Source organism: Triturus cristatus, chromosome 1_2 (genome assembly GCF_964204655.1).
Source record: "Triturus cristatus chromosome 1_2, aTriCri1.1, whole genome shotgun sequence".
Classification (NCBI taxonomy): domain Eukaryota; kingdom Metazoa; phylum Chordata; class Amphibia; order Caudata; family Salamandridae; genus Triturus; species Triturus cristatus.
Window position 1 is genome coordinate 1165506868 of NC_140580.1, and position 20557 is coordinate 1165527424.

The following is a 20557-nucleotide window of genomic DNA, read 5'->3' on the forward strand; positions in this document are numbered from 1 at the left end:
AAACCTATAATAACTGATAAAACCCCACTGAAAGAGAAATAGCCCTCACCAGTGAAAACATATAAACACTGAAAAAACACCTGCACAACCACAAACAAAATGCAATTCAAAGAAAGGAAAAAGAGAGTGAAAGTCCTTTTCTTTCTTCCTGAAGGGGCCAATAAAACGTAACTTTGTTATACAAGCTAGCAGTAAGAAAGTCTGGGCTAGCATTATTCTGCTTGAGTTTTATTGTTTAGGGATGCCTCTAAAATATTGTTTCGTGGTATTTGGTCTAAAGATGCAGGTTTTAGAAGCGTGTTTTAGGGCTTGTTTAATTATTGTATAAACTGTAGCGAATCAGGAAATATCTAAATCATATTTGATATTTTGGCTGCGTTTGGCTCTTTCACTGATAGGTAAAATAGCTAGTTTCACAAGAATCTCTCCCAATATGTGTCATCACATTTACCCAAAGAGAATGGGTAAAAACCCTTAATACATCAGCTCCCACTTTCTAGTGAGTCAGTATTGATAGTAGGCGAATTGTCAACACCTCAGTCTTTAAACATTCAATGCAAGGTATAGTGACAAGTATATGTTAAAAGACTGCTATCACCAAGCATCTGGGAAAGTGGTTAAAACATTACACAAGACTTTTAGAAAACATGGCCACTGTGTCACTTGGAATGCTCTGCAAAAAAGGTTCTTTCCAAGTTCAACAAAGATTGGAGTGATATTGTTTGTATTTGCATTGATTCAGCTACGTATATGAAAAAGTTTCGTGATGACCTGTCAAAATTGATACCTGAGCTGAAGGGCTTCCCTGTAAGAGATCCTTGCCACTTGTTAGATGGTATGCTGAAAGCATCCTTACAATCTTCAGAGTTAATGAGTAACGCTATTGACTTTTTAGTCCATTCTGGTGCACTGTTTTCTTATGCACAAGAACTAAAACGTAAATATTTATCATTTTGTGCTTTGTGTGGCATCAAAGAAAGAGTCATCCCAACTGTGTCCCTTAGCTGATGGTTCTCAGTCCAAGGGACTATGAATGCTATATTATCCATGTGGCAACCGTTCACAGAATGTTTGCTGAGTGATCATGCTAAAGGCAAGAAATGTGAGGATCTTTGGTCACATATTGATAGTGATGTGAAAAAGTACACTATACTGCATTCTTAGATTTTTACAGGAAAACATAACTGCTGTAGTGGCCATAATAAAAAAAACCAAAGTCGGAAAACACCCTTGTCTGCCAAGTGTTCAGCATAATTGGTGTAGATGTGAAACATCTCCTTGAGAGTAGGCTGGGCGACACCTTTAGTGATTTTGCACTGCAACATGTTCCATGTTAGATTGCTTGCCGCTTGGCAAGCAAAGCAATAGTGAAGAGCAATTCAGGAACTTTTATTTTACAATGTATGAGAAATTACTTGCAATGATGCATAGAAATGTCCCTTCACCACCAATGGCATTTGAAGTCAATGAAACCTCACTGTGGTACCGCTTCGATAACTCTGATGGCATAAGCGCCCAGATCAGCGCAAATGTTGCAGAACCTGCCCTGAGAATCGCAATCTTCATGTGAAACAGGATTGGCATGGAAAGCTATGTCAGTGGCCAGAGTTAAAAAATTGTGTACTGGCTGTTTTGGTGTTGCCCATCTCAAGTGCCAATGTTGAGAGGGCCTTTTCACAGAAGTTTACATGGGAAGGAAAGACCGAGCATACAAGACCAAAGACTCACTGAAGAAGTATTGTATGGTGTACTACAATAAGTTTAATTTTCAAAAATCTATTTGGACCCTAATATACACTATACTTACACTGTCTATATACCATGCTCTATCAGTGCAGAAAGCAAGCAATAATAAAAGCAAAACATTCTATAAACACCGGAAAAACACTGTTTCTATAGTTTTTAATGGCGCGACAATGTGAAACCACTGATAACCACTGTTTTTTTGAGGTATTGAAATCACTTGAAAACACTGAAAAAACCCCACCAGAATTTACCAAAAATAGAAACTGAAAACAGGAAAGCCTAGATATGTGCAAAGTAAAGGCCTACCTCCTAAAAATGAGCACTGGATGTCAAACTATTTCCTCCTACTAAATGATGAAAAAACTAAATTCTTTCTCATCGCCCTAAGAAATAGGAACAACTCTCCTTCAATTGTCTCACCTAATGCCACGTCTCTATTCTTCACAACTGACAATACTCTAACACCTTGCATTAACAAACTGCCCCGTTGCCTCATTACTTAATTCAAGCTCTGAATTAAACAGAGCATCTGCTGACCTCTTCCCACCTAAGACTCGCAGCCCACAGTCTAATCACCTCCTGCCTGGACTGCAGCAATGGACGCCCTGCGACGCTCTATTGTCTACACTCCACCCCACCAAGGCGTTCTTCTATGCAACAGCTCGGGTGAGCTCATCCAGAAGATTGATCAGAAGATTGATCAGAAGATTGATCAGAAGGCTCCAGCACTGAAGAGCATCCACTGGCTTCCCACCCAGGCTGGGATCCGAGTAGAACATGGACGTCTCCCTCATGGTCCATTCATCTCAAGACCCCCTCTGTACCTCGCAGCTCTCCAGACGGCTGAAGAGAGAGGTCTTAGAAGCAAGAGCTCTCTCTCCCCTGCACATCCCGCCTCGCAACACACCCTAGACCCGCTGAAAGCTTCTGGCACTCCCTTTTAACTTGCATCACTACTCAACACATTCAGAAAACTGCTAATGCCGCTCCCTCGTCACCTAAACAAATCTGCTCCAATATGCCTGGTAGGGTCCCTTCCCCCTTTTGACCTCGTTGTAGTATTGCCACCCTTCTCTCTACCCTTTGACAGCATTCTTAACATCTTCCCAGTATAGCTGACCTACAGAAGACAAATAAATATTACACTCTGGCAATACCCTGTGTGCAGTAAAGGTTAGGTCGGAGTTACCATTTAAAAGGCATTTTTGGTTTTCTTAATCAGCGTCATTTAACAAATCTGTAAGAAAATTTCCAATAAAAAAAAATAGTTCATCCACTTTGGATTCTGCATCAAACGTTTTGTGCAGATCTGTCAAGCAAGTTCCTAATGAAAAAGGGAGATGGGGTCAAAAAGGCCTCAGGAACCTTTGCTCTCCAATACATCAAACTCTCCAAACAGAACTTACAAGGAAGTGCTTTTGCTTGGTGTGATGTAAAGCCTTTCAGTTAGAGAAATTTGTATTAAAACATTTCACAGCCAGGGATTGACACTCACTGCAAGCTTCACAGCCAGGGATTGACACCCACTGCAAGCCTCACAGCCAGGGATTGACACCCACTGCAAGCTTCACAGCCAGGGATTGACACCCAAAGCAAGCTTCACACCCAGGGATTGACACCCACTGCAAGCTTCACAGCCAGGGATTGACACCCAAAGCAAGCTTCACAGCCAGGGATTGACACCCACTGTAAGCTTCACAGCCAGGGATTAACGCCCACTGCAAGCTTCACAGCCAGGGATTGACACCCAAAGCAAGCTTCACAGCCAGGGATGGACACCCACTGCAAGCTTCAGAGCCAGGAATTGACACGCAAAGCAAGCTTCACAGCCAGGGATTGACGCCCACTGCAAGCTTCACAGCCACGGATTGACACCCAAAGCAAGCTTCAGCCAGGGATTGACATCCAAAGCAAGCTTCACAGCCAGGGATGGACACCCAAAGCAAGCTTCACAGCCAGGGATTGACGCCCACTGCAAGCTTCACAGCCAGGGATTGACGCCCACTGCAAGCTTCACAGCCAGGGATTGACGCCCAAAGCAAGCTTCACAGCCAGGGATTGACGCCCAAAGCAAGCTTCACAGCCAGGGATTGACACCCACTGCAAGCTTCACAGCCACGGATTGACACCCAAAGCAAGCTTCACAGCCAGGGATTGACACCCAAAGCAAGCTTCACAGCCAGGGATTGACACCCAAAGCAAGCTTCACAGCCAGGGATTGACATCCAAAGCAAGCTTCACAGCCTGGGATTGACGCCCACTGCAAGCTTCACAGCCAGGGATTGACACCCAAAGCAAGCTTCACAGCCAGGGATTGACACCCAAAGCAAGCTTCACAGCCAGGGATTGACACCCACTGGAAGCTTCTCAGCCAGGGATTGACACCCGCAAGCTTCAGGAGCCTTTGCCGGACCTTTCGTGGGTGTTGTGAACCCAAAACCAGGTCCAAGAATAGTCAAACAAAGGTCCACGATATGGTGAGGTTTTCAAAGACTACAATAGGGTCTAAAACCCACAAAACAAAAACCCTGCTCAAAGGTCAGGCTCTGAAGCCGATCCCCATGTGCCGAGTGAACTGGCTCCCCATGTTCAGTTAGGCACAAGGCCTGGGCATAGGCGAAGCCCTCTGGAAAACTGTTGTGGCACAGCCAAAGCCACAGGAAGATGCTGGATCTGATATATAATCGAAGAACCCAAAACGTCACTGGGGAAACAACAAAGGTTAAAGGAAAGTTATGGTTTGCTTTGTTTATGACCATGATGCCCTGCAGCCAATCCCAGCCGCGCTCAATATTTATACCAATAAGCAGGAACACTTAAAGGCAATAATACTACTGTCACACTATGTTCGGAAGCCCCCACTCATGGGCTGGTGCCACAGCCTTTTACAAATCATACACACACACACACACGCACACACCAAAAAACGCTGGACAAGGGCTGTGAAATAAAATCAAGCGGAGTCAGTCAAAGTGGTCTGTTTCACTTAATGTACACGTATTTATTTAAATACCATTTTAATACAGGATGTAGTAGCTTTCAACATCGAGATTTTGCATCTGTACAATATAGTTTATACAATTTAGGTATGGTTCCGACATATGCAGGCCAACACCAGAGGAGCTCTCCAAAGTCTTGTATTCAGGTAGATCTCACGAACACCCAAATGATGCGCTTCAGCACAATGGGTGCATGTTCCTTTCTGGCTCTCCATAAACATGGTTAGGGTTGTTTACTGCTCGTGTCAAAGACATTTTCAACACATGTACTTTTATGTGTGGTGTGTGATCTCCATCTCTTAACTAGTATTTACACAGTAGTATTCCATATGGTGCATCGGTGTGATGTGCCTCTCGCTCTCATTGAATGAGGGGTATGTGCGCGTGTGCCCCCATTGCTCTCGTGCATATCATAGAATTTACCTCATGATTGAGTTTGTGCACAGATACTCTACATTCGCGGTCCTGCCATTAGGAGAAATCAGGTCACGTTTCGTACAGCAAATTGTCAATAGACTACTTATTCCCAAGCATCAATGTGCTGTGGTAACCATCACAATGGTGCACAACACAGAATCAAATGCGGGAAAACAACTCAACAGAAAGATATTCCTCAACAATAAAACAGGCAGTGCTGTTATTTCACAGAAATAAATGGTACAGCCCAGACCCTGACATTTGCTCAGTAAAACAGGACTTCTCAAACAGAATAGCACATCTGAGAACATATCAAATGATAGGAAAATTCCCTCAAGAATAATTTTTGTGGGGTTGTGAAAACTCAGTATGGTGGGGAGGGTATCCCTCTCCTTAGATAGAGAAAAGTCTGTATAGAGGTTTGTTTTTGTCGGATTTCTCAATACCCACATCCCACAGCACCAGCCATGGTTATGACACAGCACCAGCCACGGTTATGACATAGCACCAGCCACCAAGCAAATGGCTTGGAGAAGTAATCTGATGCGAGGGAGTCTAACAAAGTATCATGAGTGCAAGATCTGTAGATCTTCGGAACACTCATAACACTTGTGCACTATAACAGGAAAGGTCTACCAAAGGGTATGTTGCAAGTGTAGTATCAGAATAGGTGTTGTCAAGGGCTGTAAGTACTACTCTGGTAGGAAAAAAACTCTTGGATGATATTACAGGACACCGGCCTAACAGGCAGTATGACTGCGAACAGGAGGCCACAAGGGCTGGAAGTCTTGAGTTGGTATAGGAGAACCAGTCAAACAGGGTGGACGATTAGCAGAGAAGGAGGCCTTTTTGGAATGTCTCTTTGCTCATAGTCTAAACTAAATTAATGAGGACAGGAAAAGGCACAGGTCACAAACCAAATCCAGAATGTCCTATCACTGCAGCTGGGGTTTTGAACAAGAGTCTCGAGAAGCAACATGCTCCGATGCAGAACGAGTCTCATGCCAACTCCAGTTTCCCATGTCACGGATTAACCTGCCTTTCTAGTGTCTGGTCATACCATCAGAGGGTGGAAAACCAAACACAAGGCACACACTCTGATCAGAGATGAGTAGTGGCCAAGCCAACATATCATTGGCTGCACATTCAGTCCAGTGAGTCTGGAGTACATCTAATGTCTTTCAGCAGATGCCTGGAAGCATCTTACCTCTGCAGCTGCCAGGAAGCACCTTACCTCTGCAGGGGCCTGGGACCCACAAAGGATAGGAGGCTTGAACCTAGGCATCCTTTCTATCAAGGTAGCCCAACCTTCTCAGTCTAGGAAGTTCAACATATAAGCAGCATAACAAGCTCCACTATTCCGCTTTACAAGGCAGGAGAGGCAATCTAGTTCAATAAAACTCCTGCCTTCCAAGGTGTATCTTTCTATCTCCTAATTTAAAGCATGAAAATACCCCATTCCACAGGAATTAATACATAGCAATGTAAAGCCTTGAAAAGGGGATAAACATTAGGTCAGATGTGGTTGGTTCTATATTTCTATTTTTCTAGAAGACTCCTAAACAAAAAAGGTCTTAGGGTGTTTTTCATCTTAAAATCATTCCACGGTGAAATACTACAGGGTTACGATCAGGGGACTACGGATGGTTTGAGGTGCATAGTCTGGGTGTGCAACGCAGGGACAGAGTCAGTAAGTTAGCTGGAATATTATTTGGAGAGGCGACAAGCTGCAGAACGAATACTGCAACTCCAGCATTTGCGACAAGATACCCTGATGCGCTCATCCACGATGAAGCTCCTGACTTAAGGCGGAGGGCCATATCCGCTCAGGTCAGTAAAGGCGCTGTGCAAAGCCCTACCCACTGTAAGGAGCCGATGGAGGGTGAGAGTTAAAATGCTCAAAGTCAGTCCAGAAGAGCTTTCCACCCAAGTTCAAAAGCCTCTTTGCATTTGGATAACCCACCTGTTTACTGGGTGTTGCTGCATGAAGCATTTTATTTAGATTGAATATTTACACTGTGTCAGATTTCATCCTGTTCAATTGAATTCTTCCTGGTCAGACTTATGTTACTCGCGTCAAGCAGTGGTCTGTTCCAGATCACTATAAGACTTGAGATCCTATGTCACTGACACTTCTCTCCTTGAAGTGACGAGACCCAAACATGTTACCTTAAGAGCACTTTTCCCTGAAGCCTCCCTTTGTAGGAAAAAATACATTACTCATTATATGAAGATACCATTTAGTAAAGCAAACCTGCAGTGGATCTCAAATAAATATTCTGTCTATGTGTAACATTACCCACTGTAAACAAGGAACAGATGTGTCCAGTCTCTACACATAGTACTTCAGAAGTGCTGACGAGAAGTGCTTCTCTGGTCAAAGGCGTATCCAATGGGACCTGTGGATTAAGAGGAGATTATTCATAAAACCAGCCTGTCCATGCACAATTGTATGCCCCATGTCCCCTCCCGGCCCCACGCACCTTAGCCTTTCAAGCAACAATCTGGCTGGTCCTCACCAGATCACAGGGCCCGGGTCTCTGCTTCGATCTTCCGCTCTCCATGGAGGTTCTCCGGCTCCTGCACTTGGGCGACACTTTGTCTGATGGCAATCTCTGGTCCCCCGCCATACAGCGTGAACAAATAAGTCCAAGTTGCCTCTGAAATCTGCCCATAATCAGCTCCTGTGTAAACAGAAAACGTTTTGAGTATTTGATGTGAGGCATTGGAGAGACTGATTCCACAGACAGATGTTGGAGCGACCTATGCTCTACAAGGAATGCGCTAATGTTGAAGGAGAATAAATCAATCTCTGAGATACTGTAAAGAGAGGAACATTTACCTGCCTGAATATCCAGTTTTGAAATGAGAGATGATATCCTAGTAGTAAATTATCAGTAGCAAAACACCATGACGGCACTCTTCCCTACAAAAATGCTTTCTGGATACAAGTAGAACAACAACATAAAATCATAGTCCATGCAATATTTTTGGGGGCAAGCATTTGCTTTTTTCTCGTTCTTTTATTTTTGTGTAATTGTGTTGTGTTCAATGACATAAGAAATTGCCCTCCAAAAAGGACACTAGTGAACAAGTTACTTACCTTCGGTAACGATCTTTCTAGAGGACACTATACTTAACCACAAATTTCTCACCTTGCAAATATTCCTCAGGCATCAGACTGGATTCGGAAACTCTAAAGCAGTACTTCTGTTCATGGTTAGGTGGCACTGTGCAGCTCTGCGAATGTGGTTTTGCCCCAGAAGTGACAAGGGAAGACGCATATATGCCCCACCCATGTGCGCTGAAGTCAGTTGCTTTCTTAGGCTGTCCATGCCTCAGACGTAAAGCATATCAGCAGACTGGCATGACCAGTGTGCAGACCTCTACATCAGAATCAGTTTCAGAGGCTCGCCTTGCTTACCTGCTGGGGGACTTTACTGCTGCCCTGTCCTGTTGCGCTATCGCCGCTGTCCCTGGGCTCTACACGCTGTGTGTCTCCCCTGCTGCCGCCACTTCACCTCGCGGCCGTGAGCAGGGGGAGACTACAGCTCCCAGGCTCCCTAGCGCCCGCTGACGACATCTACGCGCCCGGAGGCGCTCAAAAGAACGCGGCTCCCTCGGTGGAGCGGGAATCAGTTTCAGAGGCTCGCCTTGCTTACCTGCTGGGGGACTTTACTGCTGCCCTGTCCTGTTGCGCTATCGCCGCTGTCCCTGGGCTCTACACGCTGTGTGTCTCCCCTGCTGCCGCCACTTCACCTCGCGGCCGTGAGCAGGGGGAGACTACAGCTCCCAGGCTCCCTAGCGCCCGCAGACGACATCTACGCGCCCGGAGGCGCTCAAAAGAACGCGGCTCACTCGGTGGAGCGGGAATCAGTTTCAGAGGCTCGCCTTGCTTACCTGCTGGGGGACTTTACTGCTGCCCTGTCCTGTTGCGCTATCGCCGCTGTCCCTGGGCTCTACACGCTGTGTGTCTCCCCTGCTGCCGCCACTTCACCTCGCGGCCGTGAGCAGGGGGGAGACTACAGCTCCCAGGCTCCCTAGCGCCCGCTGACGACATCTACGCGCCCGGAGGCGCTCAAAAGAACGCGGCTCCCTCGGTAGAGCGGGAATCAGTTTCAGAGGCTCGCCTTGCTTACCTGCTGGGGGACTTTACTGCTGCCCCGTCCTGTTGCGCTATCGCCGCTGTCCCTGGGCTCTACACGCTGTGTGTCTCCCCTGCTGCCGCCACTTCACCTCGCGGCCGTGAGCAGGGGGAGACTACAGCTCCCAGGCTCCCTAGCGCCCGCTGACGACATCTACGTGCCCGGAGGCGCTCAAAAGAACGCGGCTCCCTCGGTGGAGCGGGAATCAGTTGCAGAGGCTCGCCTTGCTTACCTGCTGGGGGACTTTACTGCTGCCCTGTCCTGTTGCGCTATCGCCGCTGTCCCTGGGCTCTACACGCTGTGTGTCTCCCCTGCTGCCGCCACTTCACCTCGCGGCCGTGAGCAGGGGGAGACTACAGCTCCCAGGCTCCCTAGCGCCCGCTGACGACATCTACGCGCCCGGAGGCGCTCAAAAGAACGCGGCTCCCTCGGTGGAGCGGGAATCAGTTTCAGAGGCTCGCCTTGCTTACCTGCTGGGGGACTTTACTGCTGCCCTGTCCTGTTGCGCTATCGCCGCTGTCCCTGGGCTCTACACGCTGTGTGTCTCCCCTGCTGCCGCCACTTCACCTCGCGGCCGTGAGCAGGGGGAGACTACAGCTCCCAGGCTCCCTAGTGCCCGCTGACGACATCTACGCGCCCGGAGGTGCTCAAAAGAACGCGGCTCCCTCCGTGTCGTGGGACGCGCGCGGGCGGCGCCGGGCTAAGCCCGGGCAAAGGGCGGGCCGTCTGTGGCCGTCCGGGGCTGGACAAGGCTGGGCTGTGCCATCCCCATAACATCGGTGAGAGTGACTTGTAATTTGGGGTCCGCCTTTGAGCATCGGGAACTGGCTTCCTCGGACTATTGTTGATCTGGTTGTCGTTGCAAGAAGTGTATTCAGGACTGCGATCCAAGCAGGCTATGACAAAAAATAACAGTAAGGGCTCTGTTATAGGGGGGACTGGGACATTAGATGCCTACTTAAAAAAAGCAGAAAATGCCGTTTCTAGGGAAATAGAAATGGTGGAAAGGAGGTTATCCTTAGAACCTTTAACCCAGCTTAACTTGGAGTCGCAACCTGGCAATCCTACTTTAGGTATAGGTGTTGGGCAAGCTATACATCTTCTTTCGCCGGGCCTTGTTCTAGAGCCCAGTCCTGCTATCACGCCCCTTCTTACTAATGTTTCTACCCCCCCCTTTTCTCCTCCAGTTACACGTACCAGGCAGTTAAAGATTCCCCCTGTTGCCCTTGTTAAAACTTCTAAAGGGAAGAGAAAAGCTAATAATGCCCCTAAAGGAAGTCGACAACAAGCTAAGTTACCCAGGCTTAAAGATTCTGTACTTGGGTTGGATCGTCAAGAAAGCAGTGTTGCGGGACAACAAATGGTGAATAAGGGCAATGGATGTCATGAGTGTATTGACCAAGGGGAAGTTGTCACAATGGGGGAAAAGTCAGATGATTTGATTAAGCTTATGGAAGAGCGACAGAGCGATTATATCGCCAGTCATGGATAGTCTCAATAAGATAAACGATAGACTTATACTGATCGAACGTCACATAGCGGGTCAGAACGCACCGTCATTGAGGCAAAATACATCCGAACTCCACTCTTTAAATGTAGTCACTTCTAGAGTTTCGGAGCTGGTTGAGTCTATGACGGCCCCTGTTGTTGGTAATACAAACCCATCACCATCAGTTTTGGGATCAAACCGTGGTATTAATGCGGGGATGAGGGGGCAGATTGAAAAACCAAGTCCTCCGGTGGAGAGCATACGAAAGGAATTTTCTTTGCATTTGCCGCCGGAGGCTTGTCCATATACTGTTATACTAGCTAATGTCCCGAAAACTTCTGATGGCAGGGAAGGGCATTGGTCCTCATTAAAAAATAAAGCCCTCCATTATTTGGCGGGTAAGACAGTTTTGGGGAGTCGTCTCTATGATTGTTTTAAAATGGTTAGAAGGGTTTCATGGGTGGGGAAGTCCAATAAGTCGTTAAATGGTGACTGTGTTGTAGTGAATTTTAGCTCTCCTGACATAGTAGACCTTATTTTGAGGCAGGCAGGGTCGAGTAGAATACACCAGGATTATGTCTATGTTCTCCCGTTGGGTTTCTTTTACCCACCTCACATTCAAGGGCCTGTAAGATCTGGAGAGCATATTTCTCAGTTTATCCCTGTTAGCAAACCATTGGCTCTATATAATAGATTTGAGGCCCTTAGTTCTTCAGATGTCAATGACTGACTTAGTCCGGTTAGCACTCACACACATAATTATGCAACTAGTCTAGTCCCATTTAAACACCTTGGCCCTCTATCTTCTAGGGAGTCTACTATGGAACATAGGGTTAATTGTAGTGATTTGATAGATATTACTTTACCCCCTCAGGCCGCAAATGAGATAGGAATTTCTCAGAGTAACTCTGACGTTGTTCCGCTGGCTGGGAGCAGTATAGTTTCTAATAACGTTACTGGTAAATTGAGCGCTGTAGTACGCGTTTATAGAGAGGAAGTTGATCTTCATTCCCTTCCACCTAATTCGGAGAACACCGTAATACAAGAGTCAGGTTGCGTGGGGGGTACTCCAGTAATGGATAAAATCACCACACTCTCATGGAACATAGCGGGTTTGCGTTCTAAAAGAGACGATAAAAATTGGAGGGACTTCCTTTCCACCTATCATATTATCGCCCTTCAAGAAACATGGGAGGCGAATGACCCCTATTATCTGGATGGGTATCAGTCTTTCATTCAATATGCTGTGCCTTCCGCTATGGGGAGAGCTCGTGGGGGCCTTTTGTTATTATTTAGTTTAAAGTTATTATATAATGTAGAACTACTAGTGACTAATTCCTTACATATTTTGGCAGTGAAACTTGAAGGTCCCAATCTGCCCTCTTTTTTAGTGGTAAATTTTTATAATTCATTTGCCAGGTCTGACGAACTAGAACACCTGAAAGCATTGTTCACATTCCTGGACGAGTATGATGCAAAGAATGTCACACCTTATTCTCTTTTACTTTTTGGCGATTATAACATTCACGCATGTCATCTTAATTGTTATGGTTTTAGTAATCACGATTTTTGTCGGCAAGAGGCTATTCATTTTGAACACTCTAAGGGTGGGATATATCTGGAGAGTATTGTTTCTGCCCTTCACTTATATTCCCCTGCTCAAGATTCTTTGTTTTGTGTTCCTACGTTCACTGGTCAAGGTCATTATAGTACGATTGATTATATCTTCATATCCTGTCCTCTGAGGGACTTAATAGGTTCCTTCTGTGTTATTCATAATCCCCTAAGCGATCATAACCCGCTTATGATGGAAATCAAAGTGAATGCCTTAGCAAAGGAAATCTCACTGCCTTTGATTTCCAATACAAATTTAGTTTCTACTAGTCAGGGTAGACGCCTGAGATGGGATGTTATTACTCCGGCCGACTTCATCGAGAACTTATATAATAATAATAACGAGGATTTCAGTTTATGTCTGTCGCCTGTGGCGTTACCAATGGAAGTTCTCAGTGCCTTCGATAAGATAACTAAACAAGTAGTGGGTAATCTCACCACTAATGGGAGACCAAGGCCCAAGAAATTTAAAATTTGGTTTGACCATGCTTGTTCTAGTGCTCACTCTGCTCTTATGTCAGCACTGAAAGAAAGAGACAAAGATTTAAATAAGATTGCAGAGGCAAGAAGGGCGTACAAAAAATCAATTAAGGACAGGAAAACCCAGTTAAGAAATTTGGCATGGGATGAATTGTCAGACGCTAGTGTTTTGACAAATAGTACCCAGTTCTGGAAGGTGATTAATAGTCCACTTTTCAATGAGCTGGAGAACACTAATAAGGATTGTCTCATCCCTCCAGAGAGATGGGTGGCCCACTTTAGTGGTCTCTACTCGGAAATTTATGATCCTGATCCAGTGAACTATGCGGATAGTAATTTAGCCTCAAAAATTCTTTTTAATGAAGAAGAAGTCCTGAGGGCCATTAACACAATGGCAAAAGGCAAAGCCCCAGGTCCGGATGGCGTTCCTGCGGACCTTTATAGGGCTGACCCAGGGTTTTGGGCAAAACTTTTAACTGCCGTTTTTAACGCTGCCTCTAAGGCTGGTGCCCCTAAGTCATGGGGCAAAGCTGTTATCGTCCCATTATTTAAACAAGCATTTACAATGCAATGATCTCGGCATTGGTAAAGTTAGAGCTATTGGCATTGCTCATGACATTATTTTTGTTTATGTTTTTGTTTTTAAAACATTTAAAGAAACGGCATTGTTATTTACAATGTCAATAGCGTAATCACTCTCAAATGCGAGACCTATTGCATTTGCACCCACACACAGATTAAGCTAGTGACATTGTAAATAACAATGCCGTTTCTTTACATGTTTTACAAACATAAACAAAAATAATGTCAGGAGCAATTCCAATAGCTCTAACTTTAACAATGCCGAGACCGTTGCAATGTAAAGGGTCAGCTTGCTCCCCTCATGCTGAGGTCTGAGTTGTAAGCTGTGTGGGTTACAGGTAGTTGGTCGTCAGTAAGGAGTTCAGCCTTCCACGTCTAGGTACATAGGTTCAAATCTAGATTCGGGGCGTCCATTCTCAGCGCCCGGTGTGACGTCAGCTCTACATTGTTTGAGGCCGAGTTGAACATTAGCCCACTCTGAGCCAGAGGCTGGCCACAGGCCCAGTGAAGTTAGAGTGCGTCTGGGATATCTTTGAGTGACGTGCAATGCCTAGGTTGTAATGTGATCAGGGATCAAGTTGGATACTTGGACTTTTATGAAGGCAGAGCAATACCCATCATTACAGCGCCACGAAGCACCAAAACTACAGAAGCAAGCACTGACCAAAAATTATAGAACTTTCACTCCCAAAACCACGCCCACTGACATAACCCATGGACATGTATTTACTTGTGTCTCAGGAAAGTTTAAAGTATACTCCTGACCACTGCAATTATGCTATTCTGCATCGTGGTTTCTTGTTTACATAATTATTTGCCACATATTCCATCATCTGCTGCATAAACTGCAGACTTTCGAAACAAATGTATCTTAAACATCAAACGTTACAACAAACGTGGTGACCGTTTTGCACGCAGAGGAAGGCCCTTCCCAAAAAGTTTAACTGATCATCTGTGTCGCTTATTTTTGTATATTGTTGTTAAACTGGCATTAATGGGGTGAAATCCTTGTCCAGGTAGTATTATCATGTGTAAAAATTACAAAGTAAGTCATACTATAAAAAAGCGCCAACTTATACCACATAATTGTCCTTTTCTTGTGGCACAATTTAGCCACCAATACCGCATAATTGCTGTGGCCGCGCTCATATGCCTGTCATTGCAACAGTGTGAGAAGAGCCCTGCTTGTGCATTCATGCAGGTGCACAGTTGTGCATAGATGGGCACCACGCGATTTAAACCACAGTGAATATGAGAATACTAAGAGGACGCAGCCCTTGGAGGAGCAGTCTTAAGCCATCCACAGTGTGCGCCCTGAAGTCCACAGAGGAGTTTCAGTGGCGCTACCTGTAGGCATGGGCATTAAATACGAGTCATGGAATAGGCCGGAGAGGGGCACGCAAGTGTGGCAGGGATGGGCATCAAAAAACCAGCGACAGGGTGTACCCAGACACCGCGAGCCAAAAACTCAAGGGGAATGCATTGGTGCCCGTCTGCAGCCTTCCGCTGAGTGCACCGAAGTCTGCCAGAGAGCTCTGTCTCGTGCTGTTGCGATGTCTCCCTGACCCACATGCTGTAGACCACCCTGCCGCTGGCTGATCCCTGCTCACTTATCTCTCTGCTGCGGCCGCTGAGTGCACTGAAGGTTGCCAGAGAGCTCGGCCTCGGGGCAGTTCACCTCATTACCACTGGGCCCTCAGTTCCCTGGAGCACTGCTTTATGTACGGGCCCCATCCTCTATTGCGCCGTACCTTGACTAGAGCCCCTCCGTTGCAGGCAAAGTGGACGCTGTCTGGGTCTTGTGTGCTCCCCGGGGTGTCGCTCATCCAGGGCACAGCTAGGGTCAGTTTGCGGCCCTTTTTCATGCGGTCGACGCCATCTCGTTAAGGGCGGTTGGCAATCCCGGCTCTATGCGGTGCCTGTTCTCTGAATCCACATGTACGTGTTAGAACTTTCTACAGTGTAGGCCGAAACGTTGCTTTAGATGGGTCAACTGCTAGAAGACATACAATCTGCAAGCACCCAAAAAAATTTAGCTTTTTCTTGTAAGCTGCATGTCATCGATTTAGTATATAACACCGGCAGATATTTACATAGGTATAAAATGTATCTGAATTATCAACTGTTTTTCCAATAAAACGAGTGTCGTCAAGGAAAGTGACCTGCTCTCAAATGCTACTGGACGGACGGCCTTTGAGACATCTGCCGTCTAAATAGATGCCCATCTGTTCGTACCACTGGGCATGTAAACAGTATATACACTGTAACAGAGGTCAGGTAAAAAAACAAACAGCTCCAAAATAACATTAGACTTTTAATTAGAAGAGGCATACAGCGGCTGTTCAGAAACAGTTTTTTGCCTAAAGTTTGCGTGACGTCATAGCCATAGTGTAATATGTGTTAAACTTTCTGTTTCGACGAGCTGACGATGAGGGAGGGGGCAGGGGCGACCTTAAAAAGCCATGGGAATAAATCCATCCCAAGATGGCGAGAGCCTTGTTGTTTAGAGGGCAGAAAAAATAGAGGATATTGCAATATCCACAATGGGATTGGTTTCAAGAACCAGAGCGGGCCGCAGCTGCTTCTCTTCTTTCTAAAGCAGCAGCACAAAAGGTGGAACAAGTAAAAAAAAAACACCCCAGAAAGCAACCGGCAGGAGAAACCCGAGGAGGAGGCGAGGCTTCACTTAAAAAAAAACACATCTCATAACAGAAAAGACTTCAGAGGCTAGGCTACCATGTAAGCAAATAATAATTTTCTGTTTTAAAATTAATCACGAGAACTGTGAGTGTGTGTGAGAGAGCGGGGGAGGGGTGTCCTTGTAGCTGGTTAGAAGGCAGGGAGTTTTCAGAGGTCTTTCAGGCTTGCTTACTTGCACATTCAAACAACTCACACCCCCAGATAGCTCTAGCCAGGAGACGAGACCCCTGGGCACCAGCATTTTCAAAGGGAATGTTTTATAGTCGGTGGTTGAAGCAGGAAACGAACTGGGAGCGCTAAAACTGAACAGTTTGGACCGTGTACAGGCAGAAGGGTTTCTGCCAGGAGACGGTGTGTTATCTGCAAATCGCTGACATTCCAAATGGGAAACGTTAGAAATGGGTTTGCTTTTGTTTTTTTTAAAAGAGGCGAATACGGGAAACAGCAGTTGGCTCTCCGAGCCCACTGAAAGGGTAATACACAGAGGGTGGCGAGCACAGATCTGCCGGGAGAGGAAGCAGGAAAAATAAAGCGCCCCCGGGAGGGGGAGGGAGTCACGGGGAGAAGGGAGGTGGGGAAAGAGCCAACCGCCGACGGCAGCGAAACCACCGCCAACCCAACCACCCTCCCCATGGGTGGGCGAAAAAACTTTCAAACCGCGCCCCACATGCACACACAGACGCACAACCGACAAAACCGCATCGGACATGCTGCGAACGGCGGCCGAGAAGGGCCGGAAAACCGACGGAAACAAAACACACACGCATCACAAACGGACAGAGCCCCGGATGGCGGGAGGGGAGTAGAAAAGAAACACAGATGCGGGAAGATGCACACGTGTTTCTTAAGACTCCCCACTCCTGTCCCACCCCCATCGCTTAAAGTCCACAAATATCTGTACACGGTTTAAAAGACTAAACCAAAACAGGGCCTCTTGAAACATTCCTTGTTATCATTTTTGCGGCTCACCTCAGCTGCTGGGGGAGGCTTCCCCTTCCTCTCCTATGGACACCGAACTGCAACGAGAGTTTAGGCTGATCGTTCCAGGGGTCTGACACTCACCTTCATACTAAGAGCGCAGGCACGGATAAGCTTTACGGGGGCTGCCATGACAGTCATGACATACAAGGTAGTCGTCACTGCCGCTACTGGTCACGTGACTACAAACTGAAAAGAAAGCCACAAGCAGTACTTCCGCCGGCGAAGCATACTTCTCTATCGTATCTGCCATCTTGTAGTGGACACATTTCAGGTGTAAATCATAATATGCTAGAAATACTACAAACATATTAATTGCACAGGACTCTAAGATTCTCTATTTTTATAATCGAGTATACTATTTATTTGTTACCACTGTGGCAAATTGTGTTATATAAGAAGGTTTCTGTTTAAAACGCAGAAAAATAACAGTTTTTTCTCTTCGTTTTGCAGAAATGTGGTCTAGAGCGACAGAGCTGCCGACTTCCGCACTTCAGGCACATATACATTGATAGCTAATATTATATACGTTTCGATTCTCGGTAGGGAAAAGGGCTGAACCAAAAGAACAACAGAGAAGGAGACGGGCATAGATGGAGGCCACCCCTCCTTTCTATGGAAGACTTGTTAGTGAAGTAGTCTCTAAAAATAAAACGGAGCCTTTGCAGATGGTAACAGTCCTACCGTTTGCGCTTCTAGTATGGGGTTTGGCAGGCTGGTCTCAGCTCCTCTCACCGCCTGTTTATTTTGAAACGTAGCTGGGCATGTGAGCGCTACTGTTTCGCACACGTGCTCTCTCTTTTGCTTCTCTCATTCAACGCACTGGTAACTAAGTCACTGCTCTTCCCCGTACTCACCAAATGCAAACCGATCTCCGCTTCTCTTATTTAACAGAAAACACCCTATGGGCCGCACGAACATTAAGGGGAAACAAGAGGGAACAAGCACACCACCGCCTTTCTCCGAGGCAGAGCAGAAATGCCTCGGAGAAACGCAGCGTCCATTTCGGATTCGGGGGCGTGTTTTGCTGTTCTCTCCTCCAGCCATTGGCTGGAGGAGAGAATGAGACTTTCTGCAAAAAACACGCCCCCCGATCCGAAAAAGACGGGGCATGATCGGAGTGACGGGACCTCTTCTCCAATGGCTGGCCAGCATTGAAGAGGCCAGCCAATGGAGAACAGGGGAGAAGAGGGGCGGGTTCAAGCCCCTCTTCTCCAAGTCATTAAATCTCGCGAGCGAGACTGCGCAAGCGCAGCCTTCGCTAGCCGAGACCTAGAAAGGGTTAAGAGAAGACCCGGCATGTTACCGGCCCATTTCTCTTTTGGATTCCGACATGAAAATAATGGGTAAAGTTGTCCTAACTCGCCTAACAAATTGCTTGGAAGATAAATCTATAATTTCCAATCTACAATACGGGTTTAGACAGGGAAAGGGTACAGTGGGTCAATGCCTTAATTTGCATCTCATCATCGGGAAATACACGGTCGCGAAGCAGGGGGACCTTTATTTAGCATTCATGGATTTGTCCACTGCTTTCGACCTTGTCAACCGTCAAAAATTATGGGCTTCATTAGTTGTTTTGGGGCTTGACCCAGTATTGATATCCTTTCTGGCTGTTATTCATGAGGACACTACCGCTGTCGTCCGCTACAGTGAAGACAGGAGTTTATCAGATGCTTGGCAGGTAAAGCGTGGGGTTAGACAGGGATGCATTCTTGCCCCCCTGCTTTTCTCGCTTTACATTAATAATTTGGGTGAGGTTTTAAGCTCGACCAGTAAACATCTCTCTAGAGCCGGCTTAAAACTAATTCCAGTGTTACTATATGCTGACGACACTGTTTTACTGGCGAGAACCGTGAGAGGCTTGCAAGCGCTTTTAAATGGATTTAATGATTTTATGGTCTCTTTAGATTTATTAATACATTTAAAAAAATCACATTCCATGTCAATAGGTGCTGGGAGGGCGAAACGGGTTAAATTCTACTGTAATGGGCAGGAACTTACAAAAGTGCAGTCCTTCCCATACTTGGGGATCTTATTTGATGACAGAAGTTCCTGGGTCATGCAACGCGTCCAGAAAAAGAACATTCTTGCTAGAGCCACAGGAGCGTTGTTGGGCTTTGCAAAACGTCTGGGGAGTAAACCACTACCTGCACTCATGAAAATCTATAGAGCTAAGTGTGTATCCATGGCCCTATATGGTAGTGAGGTATGGGGTTATAAGGCCTCGCCAGAAATCCAAACAGTGGAAAATACCTTTTTTCGCAAACTGTTGTCCCTTCCTCCCTCTGCACCAATTTTTAATATACACGAAGATCTGGGGGTGGGTTATCTTACTGATGAAATCTCTGTGGCGCCGCTACTAGGGTGGCTTAGAGTGTGGGCTCAGCAACCCCCGAATTTAAGCCAACTTATTGTCCAAGATTGCTTGTCCCTTGATGAAGCTATGTCTATCCCATGGTTTCGATACATTAAAAGTAACCTGAAGTCACTCGGCTGTTCTGAATTGTTTGATAGGCCATGTGCATTGAGTAAAATGAAAATAAAGGCCTTTAAGAGCCAATTTTTGAGTAAAGCCATGTCACTGAGGGAATAAGAAGAATTGGGAAAGCCAGCAGTTAGGAGGTTTGTCATGCTAAGCACAGGTAGCGGGATTCAGTCTTACCTGACCTTTATAAACAAACCATTCCATCTGTTTTTGTTAATAAGGTTTAAGCATGGCATGCTTCCCTGGCTTTTGGCTTACCCTAAGGGTTCTTTCAAAGAGGGAACCCTGGGGCCATGCCCCAGTGATAATACTTCTGAACAAAATATGTTGCACATGGTTTTCTTTTGTAAATTTTACTCTTTACTCCGAAAAAAATATATCGTGCCTATCCTTAAGAATCATAACTTTGTGCAAGTGAGGCCCGCACTGGTCTATCTGCAAATGCTTGAGACTCCGTTGGTATGTTTTGGGGTAGCTAGCTTCATTACAGGGGCTATTAGGCGTAGAAATAGGGCTCAATCTCATTAGTAATTCTCCCCAGGTCCCAGGAGTATTGTTTTTTAACTGTGGTATATGGAATGTTGAAGCAGAAATGGTTTTATGGATTCGTAATTGACTAGAATTATTTAAATTGACATACTTTTATTGTGTTTAGTGCCAATGTATTGTACTATATCTTTTGTGAATTTTTTGTATCTACCCGTACCATGAATTATTGTATTTTGCTTTGATGGTTTTAAATTTTAACCGAATAAAGCAAATTTTTGACTTTGACAAGGGAAGACGCATATATGCCCCACCCATGTGCGCTGAAGTCAGTTGCTTTCTTAGGCTGTCCATGCCTCAGACGTAAAGCATATCAGCAGACTGGCATGACCAGTGTGCAGACCTCTACATTTAAATCAAAGAGAGTCCGGTT

At 45.9% G+C, this 20557-nt stretch overlaps 1 protein-coding gene across 2 annotated transcripts in view; it reads right to left on the reverse strand.

Moving 5' to 3' along the window:
- Positions 1-4722: 4722 nt before the first annotated feature.
- Positions 4723-20557, reverse strand: part of USP20 (ubiquitin specific peptidase 20) — a 647940-nt gene continuing 632105 nt past the window's right edge. The window contains exons 24-25 of one of the 2 annotated variants that reach the window (XM_085613993.1): positions 7646-7846; positions 4723-7561 (exon numbers count right to left, since the gene is read on the reverse strand). In XM_085613993.1, coding sequence (XP_085470119.1) covers positions 7686-7846 — 161 coding nt within the window. In that variant the 3' untranslated portion in view covers positions 4723-7561; positions 7646-7685. The remainder of the gene's footprint in view (positions 7562-7645; positions 7847-20557) is intronic. The other variant, XM_085613994.1, reaches the window with a different exon arrangement.